This window comes from Lepidochelys kempii, chromosome 1 (genome assembly GCF_965140285.1).
Source record: "Lepidochelys kempii isolate rLepKem1 chromosome 1, rLepKem1.hap1, whole genome shotgun sequence".
NCBI classification, from domain to species: Eukaryota; Metazoa; Chordata; order Testudines; family Cheloniidae; genus Lepidochelys; species Lepidochelys kempii.
In genome coordinates, this window is record NC_136380.1 from 269,220,634 (window position 1) to 269,239,693 (window position 19,060).

The 19,060-nt window shown below is 40.2% G+C and overlaps 1 protein-coding gene across 1 annotated transcript in view; it reads left to right on the plus strand.

Moving 5' to 3' along the window:
- The window catches only part of LTA4H (leukotriene A4 hydrolase), a 30,777-nt gene extending 16,553 nt beyond the window's left edge, over positions 1–14,224 (plus strand). Inside the window, exons 6-19 of the mRNA XM_073327483.2 lie at positions 1,829–1,881; positions 2,741–2,813; positions 3,135–3,275; positions 3,501–3,524; positions 5,596–5,666; positions 5,779–5,890; positions 7,290–7,434; positions 7,520–7,623; positions 8,039–8,109; positions 9,365–9,419; positions 10,341–10,436; positions 11,377–11,459; positions 12,588–12,692; positions 13,380–14,224. Coding sequence (XP_073183584.2) covers positions 1,829–1,881; positions 2,741–2,813; positions 3,135–3,275; positions 3,501–3,524; positions 5,596–5,666; positions 5,779–5,890; positions 7,290–7,434; positions 7,520–7,623; positions 8,039–8,109; positions 9,365–9,419; positions 10,341–10,436; positions 11,377–11,459; positions 12,588–12,692; positions 13,380–13,512 — 1,266 coding nt within the window. The 3' untranslated portion in view covers positions 13,513–14,224. The remainder of the gene's footprint in view (positions 1–1,828; positions 1,882–2,740; positions 2,814–3,134; positions 3,276–3,500; positions 3,525–5,595; positions 5,667–5,778; positions 5,891–7,289; positions 7,435–7,519; positions 7,624–8,038; positions 8,110–9,364; positions 9,420–10,340; positions 10,437–11,376; positions 11,460–12,587; positions 12,693–13,379) is intronic.
- The last annotated feature ends 4,836 nt before the right edge of the window (positions 14,225–19,060 follow it).

Here is a 19,060-nt window from a genome sequence, read left to right on the forward strand (position 1 = left end):
TGTATACTGCGAAGCAAGGAGATTCTTTTCCCATAGAATCAGGCAGGCACAGACAATACTGAAGGGGTTTATTCACGGTAGTGGGAAGACTGATAAACAGCTTCAAAAGTGTGGGATTGCAGTGACCAGTTATACCTTTTTCATAGATACTAGATACTAAGGTCAGAAGGGACCATTATGATCATCTAGTCTGACCTCCTGCACAACGCAGGCCACAGAATTTCACCCACCCACTCCTGCGAAAAACCTCTCACCTATATCTGAGCTATTGAAGTCCTCAAATCATAATTTAAAGACTTCAAGGAGCAGAGAATCCTCCAGCAAGTGACCCATGCCCCATGCTACAGAGGAAGGCAAAAAACCTCCAGGGCCTCTTCCAATCTGCCCTGGAGGAAAATTCCTTCCCGACCCCAAATATGGCGATCAGCTAAACCCTGAGCATATGGGCAAGATTCACCAGCCAGATACTACAGAAAATTCTTTCCTGGGAAACTCAGATCCCACCCCATCTAATATCCCATCACAGGCCATTGGGCCTATTTACCATGAATATTTAATTACCAAAACCATGTTATCCCATCATACCATCTCCTCCATAAACTTATTGAGTTTAATCTTAAAGCCAGATCTTATCACTTCTTGTTCTTCCAGAGACAAACATTGTTTCAGAGACAGAGAAAGCACTTAACAGGATACTGACAGAAACAGAACCTACACATCAAAACTATTTTGATTACATAGTTTATCTATAACTGCCAGTTGGTTCCTTAACAATAGAATCATAGAATATCAGGGTTGGAAGGGACCTCAGGAGGTCATCTAGTCCAACCCCCTGCTTAAAGCAGGACCAGTCCCCAACTAAATCATCCCAGCCAGGGCTTTGTCAAGCCTGACCTTGAAAACCATTAAGGAAGGAGAATCCACCACCTCCCTAGGTAACCCATTCTGGTGCTTCACCACCCTCCTGGTGAACAAGTTTTTCCTAATATCCAACTTAAACCTCCCCCACTGCAACTTGAGACCATTACTCCTTGTTCTGTCATCAGCTACCACTGAGAACAGTCTAGATCCATCCTCTTTGGAACCCCCCTTCAGATAGTTGAAAGCAGCTATCAAATCCCCCCTCATTCTTCTTTTCTGCAGACTAAACAATCCCAGTTTCGTCAGCCTCTCCTCATAAGTCCTGTGCTCCAGCCTCCTAATCATTTTTGTTGCCCTCCGCTGGACGTTTTCCAATTTTTCCACATTCTTCTTGTGGTGTGGGGCCCAAAACTGGACACAGTACTTTAGGTGAGGCCTCACCAATGTCGAATAGAGGGGGACGATCACGTCCCTCGATCTGCTCACTATGCCCCTACTTATACATCCCAAAATGCCATTGGCCTTCTTGGCAACAAGGGCACACTGCTGACTCATATCCAGCTTCTCATCCACTGTAACCCCTAGGTCCTTTTCTGCAGAACTGCTGCTACCTTGTTCGTGAAGACAGAGGCAAAAAAAGCATTGAGTAAATTAGCTTTTTCCACATTCTCTGTCACTAGGTTGCCTCCCCTCATTCAGTAAGGGGCCCACATTTTCCTTGGCTTTCTTCTTGTTGCTGACATACCTGAAGAAACCCTTCTTGTTACTATCACTGGCTGATAAATCTGTTACCCCACATCAGGCAGAAGAAAAACAAGGTCCATGGGCTAATGCAAGGCAGAAGGTTTTGAAGAATAAGAATTTACAACTATGCTTATATAACTTTTTTCTTTGATTAACTTGGTGGGTGATAGTTCTGATATTACAACTAGGATTTTAAATAGATAATTTTAATATCTTCCATTAGGTTCCAATACCCTGCTACTTGATTGCATTCGTGGTTGGGGCTTTGGAAAGCAGGTAAGTGTGTATGGTACACATTGGCTAAATTTTATCAATTACAGAAAGTTTGAGAGAGTCTTGACGTTAGTTGGACTCCTGATCCTAATTTGAAAACTCTTGGTCGGTGGAAGAGTGTTAAGATGCTCCTTCATATAACATTCAAGTATGTACTCCCCCAACCTGGAACACTGCTGAGCGTATTAGCTAGTCCATAAGTCTTCATTTATTATTCTCATCTCAAGGAGTATCTAGCCACAACACAAGAAAGAGAATGCTACTGAGCCTGCTCTCTCACTGTAAGGGTAAGAAATGGAATAGAATCTAGCCACTGAGTCTTTGTTCCTCTCTTCCCAACCTTTTAGTCCCGAGAATAATCTAGAAACTAATCACTCACTAGATGAGCCTTTGTCTCCTCCATAAGTCCTAATATACTAGCGTCAACCCCATCACTCATTTGCACAAAGGTATGTTAATCAGGCTCAGAACGGTGGTGGAGCTGGTGCTGTATTAACACTGTAAAAGCACGAACTTCAGTTTATCCCCCATCTAGATAGTCAATCCAAAAAACATTATTTCCTGTGGATTTTTTTTTAAACTGCACTTGCACCTCTCCTCTACCTGTCCTCCTGTGGAGGACTAGAACATTAAGTCTAGAAGCAAAGACGTGTGTCTAAAATTAAATTAGTCATTCCTTCTCTCCTCTCCAATCCCCCTTCAAACATAGCAGTGAAACGAGGGTGGCGGAGGTTTCTCCAGAACCTCTCCTCAGTAATATGGGCTACTGTGAGTATATTTAAACCCATCATGCACTATGCTCTGGCTTCCCATAGAACATCAATTCAAGTTAAGTATCTAACTGAAATCTGTACTTCTACAGACAGATTGGCCCCAGGACGCTGGTGTGGGCTGAGAAGGAGCTGGTTGATAAATCTGCATATGAATTTGCGGAGGTTAGTTACAAAGAGTTTGCTCACTATTCACTCACTTTACATAGTATTAAAAATAAACAGCCAATACTACAATTGCTCTCATTTTAATTTTTTCCCCTCTCCTCCCTTCCACCAAAGAGTGTTCTGTTTTTCTAAAGGAACATCAAATAACTGCTGATCTCGCTACACAAATGACAAGTCACAATCTTGCCATTGGTCTGCATGTGGAACTTAAGATGTCTGAGAGATTTGCGTGTGGATCATTAGGATCATACTGATAACCTGTACTTACTAATTGTAATTACAAATCTCATTAAAAATCAATGTTAACTTTTGTTTCAGACTGAAGCCATGTTGAAAACAGCAGAAGATCTGGCAGGGCCTTATGTGTGGGGACAGTATGACTTGCTAGTCTTGCCTCCCTCTTTTCCTTATGGAGGTATGGAGAACCCCTGCCTTACTTTTGTGACACCTACTTTATTGGTAAGTGTGAAACTTATGCACTTTATTCTTCAGCTTTCCATCAGAACCTATTCTAAAATCTATCCAGGTGTGTGCATAGAACTCTGGACTTATGTTCCTTAAAGAACGATAAAATGATCCTTAGACTATCAGAGCCATAGAACTTGCATGAAACAGATGTGTATAGTGCATGAATTTTGAGTTTAACTTGAGCCAACAAGGTAATTTGATTTTTGTCTATTCTAGGCAGGTGACAGATCACTGTCAAATGTAAGTATAAACTTTATTCAGGTCTTCAAACCAAATACCGTATAACTTTAAGTTAAATCTTAAATCGTTCATAGCAGTGAAAATGTGAGAAATTTCTAAATCTTAAGTCTTCATTTAGACATCCTACTTATTTTCTGTTAACTAGTTACAAAATGGAAAAATACATAGCAGGTCCGTTTAATACCAAGTTGTATTGCAAAAATTTCAGGTTCAGGGAAATCTTGTCCCTATCATTTTTGCAGAACAATACTATCTTTATAGAAGGAATCTCCTTCTTCCCATTTAACGATATTGACAAATGACCCTTTAAAACAGTGTTTCTCAAATGTAGCCACCAGGGGCTTTTCTTGCGGCCATAGCCTCCTGGACTGTGTGCGTGTGTGCTCAAAATAGTGACCCCTCCCATTTCCTGTTGCTCCTGGATGCACCACCTTGTTCTTGCTTGCTGGGGCCACCAGCAGGGGTTAGGCCTTGCTCCTTTCTGGAGACACCTGGGGCACAACGCTGGAGGAGCAGGCAGCTGGTGAGTTCCCCACCTTCCCAGGGATGGTGGGGCTCAGGCTTTGGCCTTCAGACCTGGAGTGGCAGGGGCAGCAGGCTCTGGCCATGGGGCTTTGTGCTCTGATCGTGAAGCTTCAGGCTCTAGCCCCTCTCCAACCTCCCCAGTGTGTCTCCCAGCCTTCCATCCGGGGCTTAATTTGTCCCCAGGCTTGGCAGAGCTGAGCAAGTCTGCTGTGAAACGTGATACTTGTATGTTCGTTAATATCACGTTTCACAACAGACTTATAAATAAATTATAATGATTTGGATGTGCATATGTGTTTTTCCTAAAACTAATTAAGTATTTTCAGAAAGTGTGAGAGTGGCCACCAGCAAGAGTTGGTGGCTGCACTCTGAGAAAAAATATATGCTGAGAACTCCTGCATAAAATCTACAGCTCAGCCATTTAAAGCCTTTGAAAGTTCACAGCCATAATAACACTACATCTTATGAGAAATCTACATTACTACTATACTGAACTCCCAGCCACTGTTCTCAGTTGGTCTTCCTTCTGGGCCATACTAGCATGTATGTTGCTATTGATATAGTTTAATCAGATATGAGGCAGCAAAGTTGAAAGCTTCTGTCTCTGACCCAATGTAAGAACTGAGGGCTACAGATAACTAATCACAAGAATGTTAAAGGGGAGCAGTTTTTAGTTCTAAATAAATCCCACATATTGGAGTTAGGAATAGCCTAGCCGCTGGCAAAGCCATGTTAAATGTAACAATTGTTTCTGGAGAAAAAGGTGGGATTCTTCAGGCTCTTATGCTAATGGTATTTATTGGTCACCTGTTTCTCTGGTATCGAGCCACTAAAACTGGTTGCAGTAAGTTGTGCATAATTTTTTAATTGGAAATTGTACTTCAGTGCTTGTCCTAGTTATATTTTAATGTTTGTCTGGAGAGAGGAGTCTGGATGTCAATTCATCTAATTATTAAATCTTTCCAGTAGAGGAATATAGTCCCTTAAATGAACGTAAGTATTGTAATGCCTTCCAACAGGAGTTCTAAAATTTTCAATGTGGACCACATTTTTAGTATCTCGTATGATTCAGCACCCTATTCATGATTACATGAATCATATCTCCTCCCATTTGTAATGAAATAACATCCCTGCACTACAACAGTTGCATACCTGAAAAAGCAATATCAGGAAAGCACTAAAACACCTTAAATAATCTTTCTTTTAATGTGACTTAGCAGTTTAAAACAAGAACAGCCGTCACAGCGCCAAACAGATCAGCGCTGCTAACCAGGGAAGACTCTGTTCACAGACCACAATTTGAAAACTACTTTTTCAAGGGGTGTGTGGTGTGGGACATTGTAACACCTGAGTGAATCTGATATCTAGAGGCTTACTTACAATAAATGGCAATCTGCTTTGTATATATAATTGTTAGCCCATTGTGATTCCTGCTGCTGCCCCTCTCTCCACCAGTTGGCTTTGACAGTGTATTCTCTGGGATAATCTAATGAAATCTACTTCTGACATGGGATGGGTGGCTTTTTTTTTTGTTTTTGTTTTTTAGGTTATTGCTCATGAAATCTCTCATAGCTGGACAGGAAACTTGGTGACAAACAAAACATGGGAGCATTTTTGGTAGGTGTAATACTGAGTGCATTACGAAAAATTGGCTCTTATCTACCATATAAAAGTTCTGAGGAAATGTTTTGCCATCTCACATGAATTAATGTTCTTGATAATTCTCTAGGCTAAATGAGGGACACACCGTTTACTTGGAACGTAGAATTGGTGGACGGCTGTTTGGTGAACAGTTCAGGCACTTCCAAGCTTTGGGAGGTTGGAGAGAGTTGCAAAATACGGTAAACTAGTTTTGGTAGAAGTTTATTGTATGTGTATGTTTAAACTTAACTCATCAAAATTAAGTTGTCGTAACGTTTCCCTGAAATACGCAACAGAAAACGATAATAGTAATGCTCCTGAAAATCTTCGTGTTGGTAGCGGAGTACCAGTGTTCTCTCAGGTTTGTTTATGAACAAGAAGTTATTGTTCAATGTAAACATGACACTGCTAGATTACGGATGATGGTAACATTTTCAAAAAGACCTTAAGTCTCAAGGATCTTTTAAAGATTACAGGATCTTCTGAAAGGCTGAATTTCATCCCAAACTACTCCTGAATATTGCAACAGCTAGTGAATAATAGTGAAACCTTAATGTACAGGAAATACTGCAATAGTATAAGCTTTTAAAGCAATTAGCAATTTAAAGTATAAGCCTTTAAAAACCCTTTAAAACAAGTAGCTTACTAGTGAGCAGCTAAAAGTTGCCTTTTTGTGATAGCCATAGCCAAGGCCACCCTTCTCAAACTTCAGACGTTCTGGAGTGTGATACAAGCAATTGAAATGTCTGAGAGAGAACTGAAATACACAACAAAGCCCGGGTATTCCACATTGCACCAAACTGAGTGCTGAAGATCAGGGATCCTGATACTTAGTTTCTGCCTCTAGGAGGAGAATTTAAGCGGTTGTGGTAGTTGCCTTTTCAAAGACACTGTCTCTGGCTTAACTTCTTAAAAATTGTCTATTTTTCTCCTTCCTCCAGTGCCTCCCAAGAGAAATGCCTCACCCCTTTAGGATTAATAGTTTTGTTGTTCATCCTGTCAGTGGTAACTTCTGTTGTTGTTTTTTTGTGTTTTTGTTTTTTAGTTTTTTTTGAAGGACTAAATAAACAGTCTATGATTTCTGTAGGAGGAAAGAAGCTGTTGCCATGGCTACCCATCCTTTAATGGGAACAATGGCACAAATGGGAACAAACTAAACATGGGAGCATGATCACAAGGCCAGCATAGCTATGTCAGTTAAGAATGATAATATCTCACCCCCAACTAACACAGCTATGCAGGCAAAATCTTTCAAGTGGATGCAGCCAGTTTAGCATCTGATGTTCAGGGAGGTGGTTTAGCTGTATTGGCAAAAGGACTCTCTTTTTAAACTGGTATAAGCGAAGTCTTCACTAGTGGGCTTTGCCAGTATAGCTATACTGGCAAAGCCTTTGTAGTATAGACCAGCCCTAAGATGAAAAGTTGGGCTTGTAATGTGTACTAATTCGGGAACTTCAGCAAGGGGGATGAGCTAGAGCCATGTGCACCAAAGCATGGTAATCTTAGTCTGGGATGGAAGATGGCTGTATAAGATGGCTGCAAATCTGTGCGAATTGTGGAGCCTTTCTGGGTGATTATTTGTGTATAATGTTGTTACAGATAAATACTCTTGGAGACACAAACCCTTTCACTAACCTGATCCCTAATTTGAATGAAGTAGATCCTGATGTTGCATATTCTACTGTTCCATACGAGAAAGGCTTTGCTTTGCTTTTCCATCTTGAACAGCTTCTTGGAGGACCAGGTGAGCATTAATAGTTCTATTTTAAATAGGATTTTTATTTTACTTTGAAACATTGGCTTTATTAATTGATACTTTTTTAACTTAGATGTCTTCATTGGCTTCTTGAAGGCTTATATTCAGCAGTTTGCCTATAAGAGTGCTGTGACTGAAGATTGGAAGAAGCTCTTGTATTCCTACTTCAAGGATAAGGTTGGATGGTGCTTCAGGCTATTTGAGATCCTACAATTGTGTGAAACTGGCAGAATGTATTCTACTTGTGGCATAGCTCAGGAACCTGAAGATACCCCATATGGTCAGAGTAAAATAGGCTGATAAATAAAGTATTACTGCCTTTTTAAAAAGAGATGGCGCTTATGCCTCTTCACCCTCATTCCTATGTAGAGAATATGTAAAGATGTAGCATAAAATCTTACAAACATGGGTTTGGGTTACAGTGCATGTGTTCAAAATAGTTATTCAGAAGTAAACTACATAGGAATCAGCACTTCAGTTTTGGTTTGTAAGACCAGCTTGAGCTAAAGATTTAAACTAAATTTCAAATTGCAAACTCTTTAGAGAAAAAAACGCATAGATGGTAAACTGAATAAAGATCTGTTGTTTGTAGGTGGATGTTCTCAACAAAGTTGACTGGAATGCATGGATGCACACCCCTGGCATGCCACCAGTAAAACCAACGTAATTGTGCTTTCTTCTCTTGTCTTTCTCGCCTAAAATTTTTGCGTTCTTCCCAAACATCAATTAACTATTTGAAAAACTTGTACTAGAGCTGGTCAGAAAACTTCTACAAAACCTTATTTTCTGAAAATATTTGGAAGTTTTTTTGTGTGGTGCGTGTGTGTGTTTGTTTATCTTGGGGGGAATATGATTCTGATACTTTTCCAAACTGAGAGATGTTGGAGAAAGGTATGTTGTTTTTGTTTGGAAAATTGCCACAGAAAATGGAAAAATTTCAAAGTGTGATTTTCCCCTCCTCTCCAATCCCGCCCCCGTGGAAATCTCTGCAAGAAACATCCCTCTTCCCCCCGCCGCCCTCTTCATGCTGTCCAACCAGCTGGAGAGTGTACAACTTCTGAATGTGTTTACGTTCTGAGGTTGACTAAAAGATATTGCTCCATCTGTGGTCAGTAGTGCATGGGGCTATCAATGAGCAATAGCAATATTCACAACAGAGATCACAAATACCACGAAGAGTGGAATTACTGTGAAAAAGGAGAGCATGGAAATACATTTGTGGTGACTCTCATTGTAGAAGATTTTCCACATATTGCATTGCCGTGTGAGGCGCACACCTATGTTATAAATAGGCTTGGCAGAATTTTAATTTTATTTTTTATAACTTCAACAGACAATATTGATGATTTTGTTCTTAGATTTTTATTGATTTTTAAATTTTCACAGTTGTGGAAAATTGAAGGTTTTTTAAGCATTTTTTTCAATTTTTGTTGGTTTATATTTTCACAATTGTAGTAAATTATGGGAGGAATCAGACAATTATTTAGTGACACTTTGAGATTCAAAAAGTTAAAGCCTTATAAACTGTTAAATGCAAATTGTCAAAATAACATGTCAAAATAAAATATTCTTAAATCAACAAGTCATATCATACTATTAATTTCCTAGTCTATTTGTAACAAGCCGCATTCCAAAATTTAAATCACTAGTTTTGACTCTTAAGTTCTCAAACATCATTTTTGCTTACTTTGCCCTATCTGTAAGTTTCAGTTATTGATGGAAATGTATTTCCATTTGGTTTGTTCGTGTACGGTGAAATCTGTTTACCAACACTTACCGATAAAAATCTAATCCTTCTGAGCCCAATTATAGGCCATCTTGCCACTTTTACACAGCCTGTGCTACAATGCCCGTCAAATGCACTTGGAGTTATTCACATTTCTAAAATATAATCCTTTGTTTTTCAATCCTTTTTTAGATATGATATGACACTATCAAATGCTTGCGTTGCCTTGAGCCAAAGATGGAGCAAAGTGAGTTGTTAAAGAATTCTGCAGATGTCTTACAGATATTTTAACTATGACAAACTAGTTCTGTATAATAAGAGAAGGGCTCACATTAAAGAAAGTATATGTCTGGTGAAGGAAATGCTGCCATGAATTTTTGCATTATTTCATTGGCTAAACTTTCAAAAAGAGTCTGTAGAGGTGCTGCAACTTCTTGAAACGAGAAACTGCATTGTACCTGTAAACTAAGTACTTACACCGCTAACTATCTAGTGCATGCAGATAATGTGCAAATTGAGAATCCCATTGTTCATAGTTTACCCTATGCCTTAGGAGTGCAATTTCAAAACTTTTTGATAGGCACAGATATGGAAGTAAGTCTCCATTACTGATTATATCCTCATACTAACACTGCCCCATCTTTTATAAAGCAGGCAGTATGTACTCCTTGGTAAAATTAAGCAAAGCCAATTACAACAAATCATTGCTAATTTGTAGTAATGTGTTTTTAGTTTTGCCAATGAGTGTAGCATCCTTATTTTTGTCAATTTTGTGTGTTTTGGCCCTACTGCGCATTTGCTTCACCTTAATTCTCCTCTTGTCAAAGATTCTTTTTATGAAAAAGTACACATTGCAATTGTTGTACTCAACTTTCGATATTTTTTTAATAAGAATCTCTTAAACTTATTTTGCACTTTTTATTTCATTATCTTTAATAGAAAATGAAATGGTGAAAACAAAAAACCACTCAACAAGCCCCATGGCTTTCCCATTTTTGGATTCTTTTTTGTTTTCTGTAACTGCGGAACTTAAACCCTAACAGCAGTATTTTTACATAAAGTAGCTTGAAATTAAATGCAGGTGTCCATTTAAAAAAAAAAGCAGACAGATGATGTCTTTGCTGAAAAAGCCAAGTATAAACTATTTGTTTTTTATTTGCTTATTTAGGCCAAAGAAAGCGATTTGTGCTCATTCAGCTCAGCAGATATAAAGGATTTGTCATCCCATCAGTTGATTGAGTTTCTGGCACTGTTACTACTGGACGTAAGTGCAGGCTAGGAGTAGTTTGATCTCCTAAGAATACAAGCAAAGGCACAAATCTATTTTGTAAAACCAGGGAGCTCATACGTTGCCCACACTTCTGAAGATCCTTATTCATCCTACTTAAAATCATTTGCTGTTCTTTGGGACAGCCAGTAAGAGGTCTCCAAAACCCATTCTTTCTTAATTATTCACCTGATGAGTAACATCCAGAGACTTTCAGTCAAGGAGGTATAAACAATATTTGAGGAGTGGTTGGGTTTGTTTGAATTTTAGCTTTTATGTATTGTGTGACTAAGCTTTAAATAAAATTGTAACCAGTTTGGAGTGCTTCAGTGATACTGGGGCTGTACTAAAGTTTCACAGACTTAAGCTATAAGAAAAGGAGTACTTGTGGCACCTTAGACTAACCAATTTATTTGAGCATGAGCTTTCGTGAGCTACATAAATTGGTTAGTCTCTAAGGTGCCACAAGTACTCCTTTTCTTTTTGCGAATACAGACTAACACGGCTGTTACTCTGAGACTTAAGCTATGTCTATACTACAGAACTTGGTCTCCTGTGTAGCCGCTCTGTATTTTAAATCACCCCCCAGCAAGCAGTGACAGCGTCTCCCACTGACATAGCACTGTCCACTCCAGCACTTTTGTCAGTGAACCTTATGTTGGTCAGGGGTGTGATTATTTTTCACCCCCCAACCAACAAAAGTGCTAGTTTAGACAAAGCCTTAGTAACTATCATATTATCTGTTTCCCCTTCCTTAGTTAGGTGGAGTGGAGCAAAGGGAGGGAATATGCAAGCACTTGCCCGTAGCCATCAGTTTTTTGTTAAATATTCTCTCCCTTGTAGTGAAAGTTGTCTTTCTAGGTTTTGCCTCCTCTCAGAGAACATCGGTTGAAATATACCTCTTACTCATTCTTCTAATTTTGCAACTTTTTTTTAGGCACCACTTCCTCTGTCACATGTAAAGCAAATGCAGGAAGTTTATAACTTCAATGCTGTAAACAATTCTGAAATAAGATTCAGGTTAGTAATAGTATGGAAATTGCTTCATGAAAAGTGTTTGTGTATAAGATAGTATTTTCCCTTATCAATCTGAGAAGTTCCATTCTACAGAAATCTAATAGGACACGCATGAATAGTAATGACCTCTGATAAATGTAATTTTTACATGTGCAGTGTTTCTATGTACGAATTAATGATGAAATGGGAAAATGTATTCCAGTCTGAGCATCCGAAATTAACAATAACACCTAGGTCATCTAGTCTATTCCCTTGCCAGTGTGATTGTACCCTGTAGTAAAAGTCCTAAGGCTTTGTCCACTTAACTTTAGATCTGGCTTTGCCCACAGGGTTTATGCTCTCTTTAAAGTAAACAATTATTAAAACTTAAATGGAAATTTAGGAAAAGCATCAGGAAAATATTCCTTTCCTCCCATTAATTCTAGTTTATTCCTATCACTGTAAATTCCTTTGTATCTCATATTTATACACCCTTAAAACATGTCTGAACCCCAAATTATGTTGTTGGAACTCTAAAAGAATATTTATTTTGGGAGGTATTATAACTTTTTAAAACGGGCAAAATTGCCCAGTTTGCCATTGTAATAAACTTGCCACAAAGTGTTTTATTGGTTAGGGATTTTGTGTCTTGTCTCAATGTACAGTAATCCTTTGCTATTTACCATTGACAAACCTATATTCTTTAAGTTTAGAATGTAGTTCCCAGTTCATATAATGTTGAGTTCTATTACTTTTGCTTTGTTTTTGTATTTATAACAAAATAGATGAGCTTGTGCAAATAGATGCTTACTGCTATGTAATGACTTCCCCCAAACATACAGCACCCTGATCAACAGGGCCCTAATCAGTGCCTTTGGGCATTTATCATAAAACAAATATATACATCATTATAAGAGAAATAATTGCAAAAGTCAGTGTGGGGAAACGCAGTTCAACCTCATTATGAACTTAAAGTACTTAGTATCTGAATGTCATGTTGCGTGTTTGGTAGCATGACCTCTTCATTCTTAGGGTGAAGTTAGGGAACACGATATTAGATATTAGTGGAAGATCACAAATTTGAAAACTACTACAAATAAAAATTGGCAACCAACTTGGCGGAGAAATTCATGTTTAACTACATTTTTTCAGATGGTTACGTGTCTGCATCCAAGCCAAGTGGGAAGAAGCCATTCCTCTGGCTCTAAAAATGGCTACAGAACAAGGCAGGATGAAGTTTACTCGTCCCTTGTTTAGGTAAGACTTACCTACAGAACTTAAAAATGCACTTCTTTTTTTAATAATTGTGGACACTCCTGTATAACACAGGCCATAGGACTCCTTTGAATTAATTCGTTTTTGAACTGGAGCAGGAAGTGACTCACTGTAGAACTTCCAGAGCACTTTGAACATGAATATCTCTACGTTTGCAAGATAAATTGAAGTTCTTATATTTTATTAATATTTTTAACATAAAAACCGAGCAAACTTAAATTGCAGGGTGGAAAACCATTATATAAAGCAGGGTTCGGCAACCTATGGCACCCGTGCCAAAGGCGGCATGTGAGCTGATTTTCATTGGCACTCACACTGCCTGGGTCCTGGCCACTAGTCCGGGGGGCTCTGCATTTTAATTTAATTTTAAATGGAGCTTCTTAAACATTTTAAAAACCTTATTTACTTTACATACAACAATAGTTTAGTTATACATTATAGACTTATAGAAAGAGACCTTCTAAAAACGTTAATGTATTACTGGCAAGCAAAACCTTAAATTAGAGTGAATAAATGAAGACTCGACACACCACTTCTTAAAGGTTGCTGACCCCTGATATGAAGGATAATCTTAATATAAAATCTTCAAAGTAAGAATAAAACTTTTAGGTGAAAATCTATATTTAGACGAGTTTCTTATTTGTACTTATATTATGGAATTTTTTGCAGGGACCTCTACAACTTTGAGAAGTCTCGTGATCAAGTTGTCAGCTCGTTCATGCAGCACAGAGCGCGCATGCATCCAGTGGCTGCAATGCTGGTGGCCAAAGACTTGAAAGTGGGTCAAGGACAGACTGCTTAATTTCTTTAAAAAGTTATGGCAAATTACTAAAACAGAACTGTAACTCTGCACATTATGCTAACATGCATGCTTGATTATCTGTCTGACTTCGTGTTCTGCTACTGTGGCAATAATTTGGCTTAAATGGATCTTCAAGATGACGTTTAAAAACTTCAGTCTTGTACATGGAATGAAATTTTGGAAAACTGATAAATCCTTTGAGAGATGAATGAATGGCTCTAGTACAAACAAATTATAAAGTACTTAAAGGAAAAGATGACTTTTCTGAGATGCATTTGTGTTTATCAATCGTGTGGACTTTTTTACAAATTTTGAACAAAGTCAAATCTTTTTTTCATACGAGCTTTCATACAGCAACGCACAGTTGAAGTCCTGAGTCTTTAAATATTTGGGGAACAAAATCTTTTAAATAAAACAGGTAACTTGTCTGGTCTTGTACAATCAACAAGTGTAGAAAGTAAAAATAAAAATGTCATAATAAATAGCTTTTCCTTGCTGACTTCAAATATTCTGATTTCTACAATAAACCTGGAAGAAAAGTTGAATGCGCTTGGAACTTAAAAACCATGTTTGTATAAAAACTGTTTTTGCTTGTGTGGCCCACATTACTTTAGTATCTGAACAATTTTGTTTCTCCTTCCAACCCTGATTTTTGATGTTTTTGTTAACATGAGTTAAAGTATGACATGATTTAGAGTAACAGCCGTGTTAGTCTGTATTTGCAAAAAGAAAAGGAGTACTTGTGGCACCTTAGAGACTAACCAATTTATTTGAGCATGAGCTTTCGTGAGCTACAGCTCACTTCATCGGATACATCCGATGAAGTGAGCTGTAGCTCACGAAAGCTCATGCTCAAATAAATTGGTTAGTCTCTAAGGTGCCACAAGTCCTCCTGTTCTTAGTATGACATGAGTTACAGAACATACTGTATGTAACAGCTGGAGCTGATTGTCAAAATTCAGTTTTTTGACAAAAAAGTTAATCACAATATTTCAAGCTGAAATTTCAGTACTAAACTTTCAGGCTTTGTCCTGTGTTCTGTTGACTCACTGTATTTTTATGTAAACAGTCCTGATATGGGCCCTTAATCAGTCAGGCATTTAAGTAAATGAGTAGCCCCTTGACTTTACCTGGCTGGCTCAGGAGCTCTCTGATAGCAGCCTTCAACTTCTTCAAGGGGAGGTTCCAAAGAGGATGGAGCTCGGCTGTTCTCAGTGGTGGCATATCACAGAACAAGAAGGAATGGTCTTAAGTTTCAGTAGATGAGATCTAGGGGCACTCGATTTGATACCGGCTTCCAACTAGCCATCAACCCTTTGATCACTACCCGTTGAGCCTGACAATCTAGCCAGATTTCTATCCACCTTATAGTCAATGTTCCCTCTAATTTCTGAAGGCTGTGTGTGCAAAAAATTTCCTCTGTGCAAATTTTTGTGCGTGTGGTGTTTTGCCATGTGCGCAGGGTTTAGGATCTGTGTGCATGCACACAGCTTAGAGGGAACAGTGCTTATAGTCCATTCATCCAATCCATACTACTTGAACTTGCTGGCAAGAATACAGTGGGAGACTGTATCAAAAGCTTTGCTAACGTCAAGGTATATCATGTCCACAGAACCAGTTATCTCATCGTAGAAGGCAATCAGGTTGTTCAGGCATGACTTTCCCTTGGTGAATCCATGTTAACTGTTCCTGATAATCTATTCAAGTTCTAGTTAGAAACTGTTGAATTAACTTGATAGAAAGCTCTCAAACGGAAAGTGATCCCTTCTGAGGGAGCTGCACTAAATCATTATAGTTTTCTGTGGATAAAGCTTTACTGAGGGTATGTCTTCACTACCCCCTGGATTGGCAGGCAGCGATCGATCCAGCGGGGATCGATTTTATTGCATCTAGTTTAGATGCAATAAATTGACCCCCAAGCAGTCTCCCCTTGACTCCGTACTTCAGCGCTGCGAGAGGTGCAGGCAGAGTCGACAGGAGCGGCAGCGATCTACTCACTATGGTGAAGACACCATGGTAAGTCAATCTAAGTACGTCATTCACATAGCTGAAGTTGCGTAATGTAGATAGATTTCCTTCACACCTCTCTTCTCCCCCCCCACCCCCAGTAGACCAGGGTTAAGCCACCCTTTCCCATCTTATTCCTCAGCGTAGAATATTAATGTCTGGTTGAGTCAGAGGTGAAAGTAAGCAGGTACGCGCTGGTATGGCATACTGGTAAGAGCCAGTGCGCCGTACTGGGATCGGCTTTCCCAGACGGCAGTTTAAAACCCTGGGGTAGCTGCAGCGGGGATTTAAAGGCCCCGGAGCTCCAGCCCTCACTACTGCCCTGACCCTTTAAATCACCGCTGCCCCAGGGCTTGGGCAGCAGGGCTCAGGTGGGGATTCAAAGGGCCCCGGAGCTCCAGCTGCTGCTACCCTCCACCCCCTGCCCCTCCCCCGGCGCCCTTTAAATCCCTGTCTGAGCACTGCTGCCCGAGCCCTGGGGTAGCAGCAGTGGCGGGGATTTAAAGGGCGCTGGAGCTCCAGCCCCCACTACTTCCCCACAGCCCTTTAAATCGCTGCCTGAGCCCTGCTGCCAAAGCCCTGGGGTAGCGGTGGTGGGGCTCTGGCAAGGATTTAAAGGGCCCCAGAGCTCCAGCCACTGCTACTGCCATGGGCCTTTAAATCCCCACTGGAGTCCTGCTGCCGAAACCCTGGGGTAGCAGCGGTGGGGCTCTGGTGTGGATTTAAAGGGCCAGGGCGGTAGTGGTGGCTAGGGCCCTTTAAATCACTGACGGAGCCAGGCCGCCGCTACCCCAGGTCTCTGGCAGCAGGGCTCAGGTGGGGATTTAAAGGGCTCGGGGCTCCGGCAGCTGCTACCACAGTGGAGCTCCAGGCTCTTTAAAGCTCTGCCAGAGCCCCAGAGTAACAGTGGCAGCTGGGAGCCCCCAGGGCTCCTCAGAGATTTAAAGGGCCCGGGGCTCTGCTGCGGTAGCGGCAGCTGGAGCCCTGGGCCCTTTAAATCGCCCCTGAGCTCTGGGGTTAAAGAGCCCCGGACTCCCAGCTGCCACTACCCCAGCTGGAGCCCTGGTTCTTTTTAAATCAAGATGTAAAGGGCCTGGGGATTTAAGGCCCTGCCTCTTCTGGTTAAGGCCACGCCCCCTGCTCAGGACTCCGGGGTACTAGTAAGTCCTCTAACTTACTCTCACCCCTGGGTTGAGATCATGGCATTTGAAAAAGGATTCTTCCTTTTTCATTGTATATGTTAACTTATGAGGGGGGGAGAAACACTTTCCCCTATTCCTGAGACAGACACACACACACACACACACACACACCCCACTCCCCAAAATATGGGTATTCTGTGATAGTGAGGATTTTGCTACTATTTCTTTTAGCCCTATGTCTGCCTTGGTTTCCCTATGCACTTGGTACTGCTGTGCACTGAGTGTAAAAGGGAAGGCATTAAGTGTTTGAAACATGTAGCTGTCTGGTTGGATACTAGACACATTCACGTGTGTGTGTCCTGTTCCATTTGTTGATGGATGATCAGGAAGAGACTATGGAAGCCACAAGGACTGGGAAGCAGAGGCACACTGGACATGTGAATGCCATAAAGGACAGGTGTGAACAGACTGCTCTTAGGGCTGTTGCTGTGAACAGAGGACAGATTGGGAGAGAGTGTCAAAATGGATCTCAGAGAATCAAGGTCTGGCAAAGCCATTGCTTCCACCAATGTGGTGTCTGTCTTAAGCTTACCTTTCCAATGTTACCCTAAAGACTTGAAGATGTTATATTCCGGGTGACTAATAAATGCTACCTTGGTTTGAGAAGTCTGCCTTACCTCACTGCAGATATCTGCTGTTTGCATTGCTGTCTAAGGTGGAAAAGCCTCTCTCTCTCGAGTGATCTCAGTTGTGTAGGGAATCACCACTGGCTTTGGGAAGTTTGCTGAAACTGTTGTTCCAACTAGTAAACTCAAGTATGTTGTATCTGTATCCTTCTTTCACTTAGAAAATGGGTATAGAAAGTAGATCCATATGATTTCTACAGTGTCCATTTTTAGCCCATTTTCTTCCTAAACAGCGAGGGATATGTTCTCAGATTTGTGAAAAACATTTTCTCTTTTTGAACACTGTAAATTGTTTGGTTTTATGATTTTCCTTGGAGGAAACTTCAAGTGAATTTAATTTAGTCACATTCCACAGATAGTGGGAAATTGACTTCAAATTTTTCTCTTCCACAAATTCCTACAAGTCTATACTAATTAAATGTGATTTGTAATCGCTTCCTAATGGCTTGAAACTATCTGCCTTTCCTCATGCTAACACTGATACAATAGGTAGTGTAGAGTAAAGGTGTTAATATATCTTACGCAAGGTAGGTGAGGTAATATTTTATTGGAGCAGTTTCTGTTGGTGAAAGAAGCATTTGAGCTACATAGAGTTCTCCAGGTCTGGAAAAGTAATCACTGTCAGGGTTACATACAAGGTGAAACAGATTGTTTAGCATAAGTAGTAAATATGTTGCAAGAGACCATTTAAGATGAAGAGGGTGTGTCTTCCTCTTTAAAGGTGAAGCTATCCAAGATTCCTATGCTGAAACAGACATTCCTAGTATATATTTTACTTGGTGCTCGTCAAGCTGGCATTTTTCTACACCGTATTTTAATCCCTTCCTGCTTCTTGAGTCTACAAAGAAAGCTCAGTACAGCGGTGGTCTAGGGGTATTCCTAGTATGTCCTCCTGTTCATAGTAACTCCAGTTGCAGGGGAGCCCTCTAGTGATTGATATGGACATGACCAAGGGAGGAAAGGCACGCTCGCTCTCTCTTTCTCTCTCCATTCCCGTGAACAATTTGTGCTGACTCGGAGTGTACACATGTGTAAAGGGGAGCTGGGAACAGTTTACAGCCATACCTGGGCAATGATCATCAAATCCTAAGGTTTAGCTCCTAATTTAGACAAAATCTCATTGGTGTTTGGACTCTGTGTAAGAAGGGTCAATTATACAATTTCAGAGCCAAGGGCTGCCCGGGCTGGGATTCTCTCTTCCCTCTTTCCACCCCCACCCCCCCGAAATAAATATAATATACTTTGTAAACCACTCATGAATCCTGCCATCTGTAGGTTGTTTTCTTCAATGTGGATTTGGAAAGAACGGCACACCAGTAGGTCACGAAAGAGATTTTCTGCTTGTTCACAGTTTATGAAAATGGCCAAATAGTATGGATTGAAATAAGCTGAAATGCAGATGTTGACTGGACTAGTAGAAATTTACACCTGTATGAGGAGCAGAAAAGAAAGCAAAAACAAGTAACTATTGTATTTTGTAGGAGGAGAAAACTGAATACCCAATAGAGTGTTTGGAAAGGAGTGAGAATGGCTACTGCTCTGCAAATATTTCTAGATTAAACACAGTTGAGAACAACTTAAAACTGACAGCTAAAAAGATCTTTCTCCAGTACATGCTTCCAAAGTTTTAAATGGGGTTTTGATAGGTTCAGCAGAGTACACTGTCTTGTCCTAAAATGTTTGGATTTGGGTTGCTATTGTGTAACGGTCTAG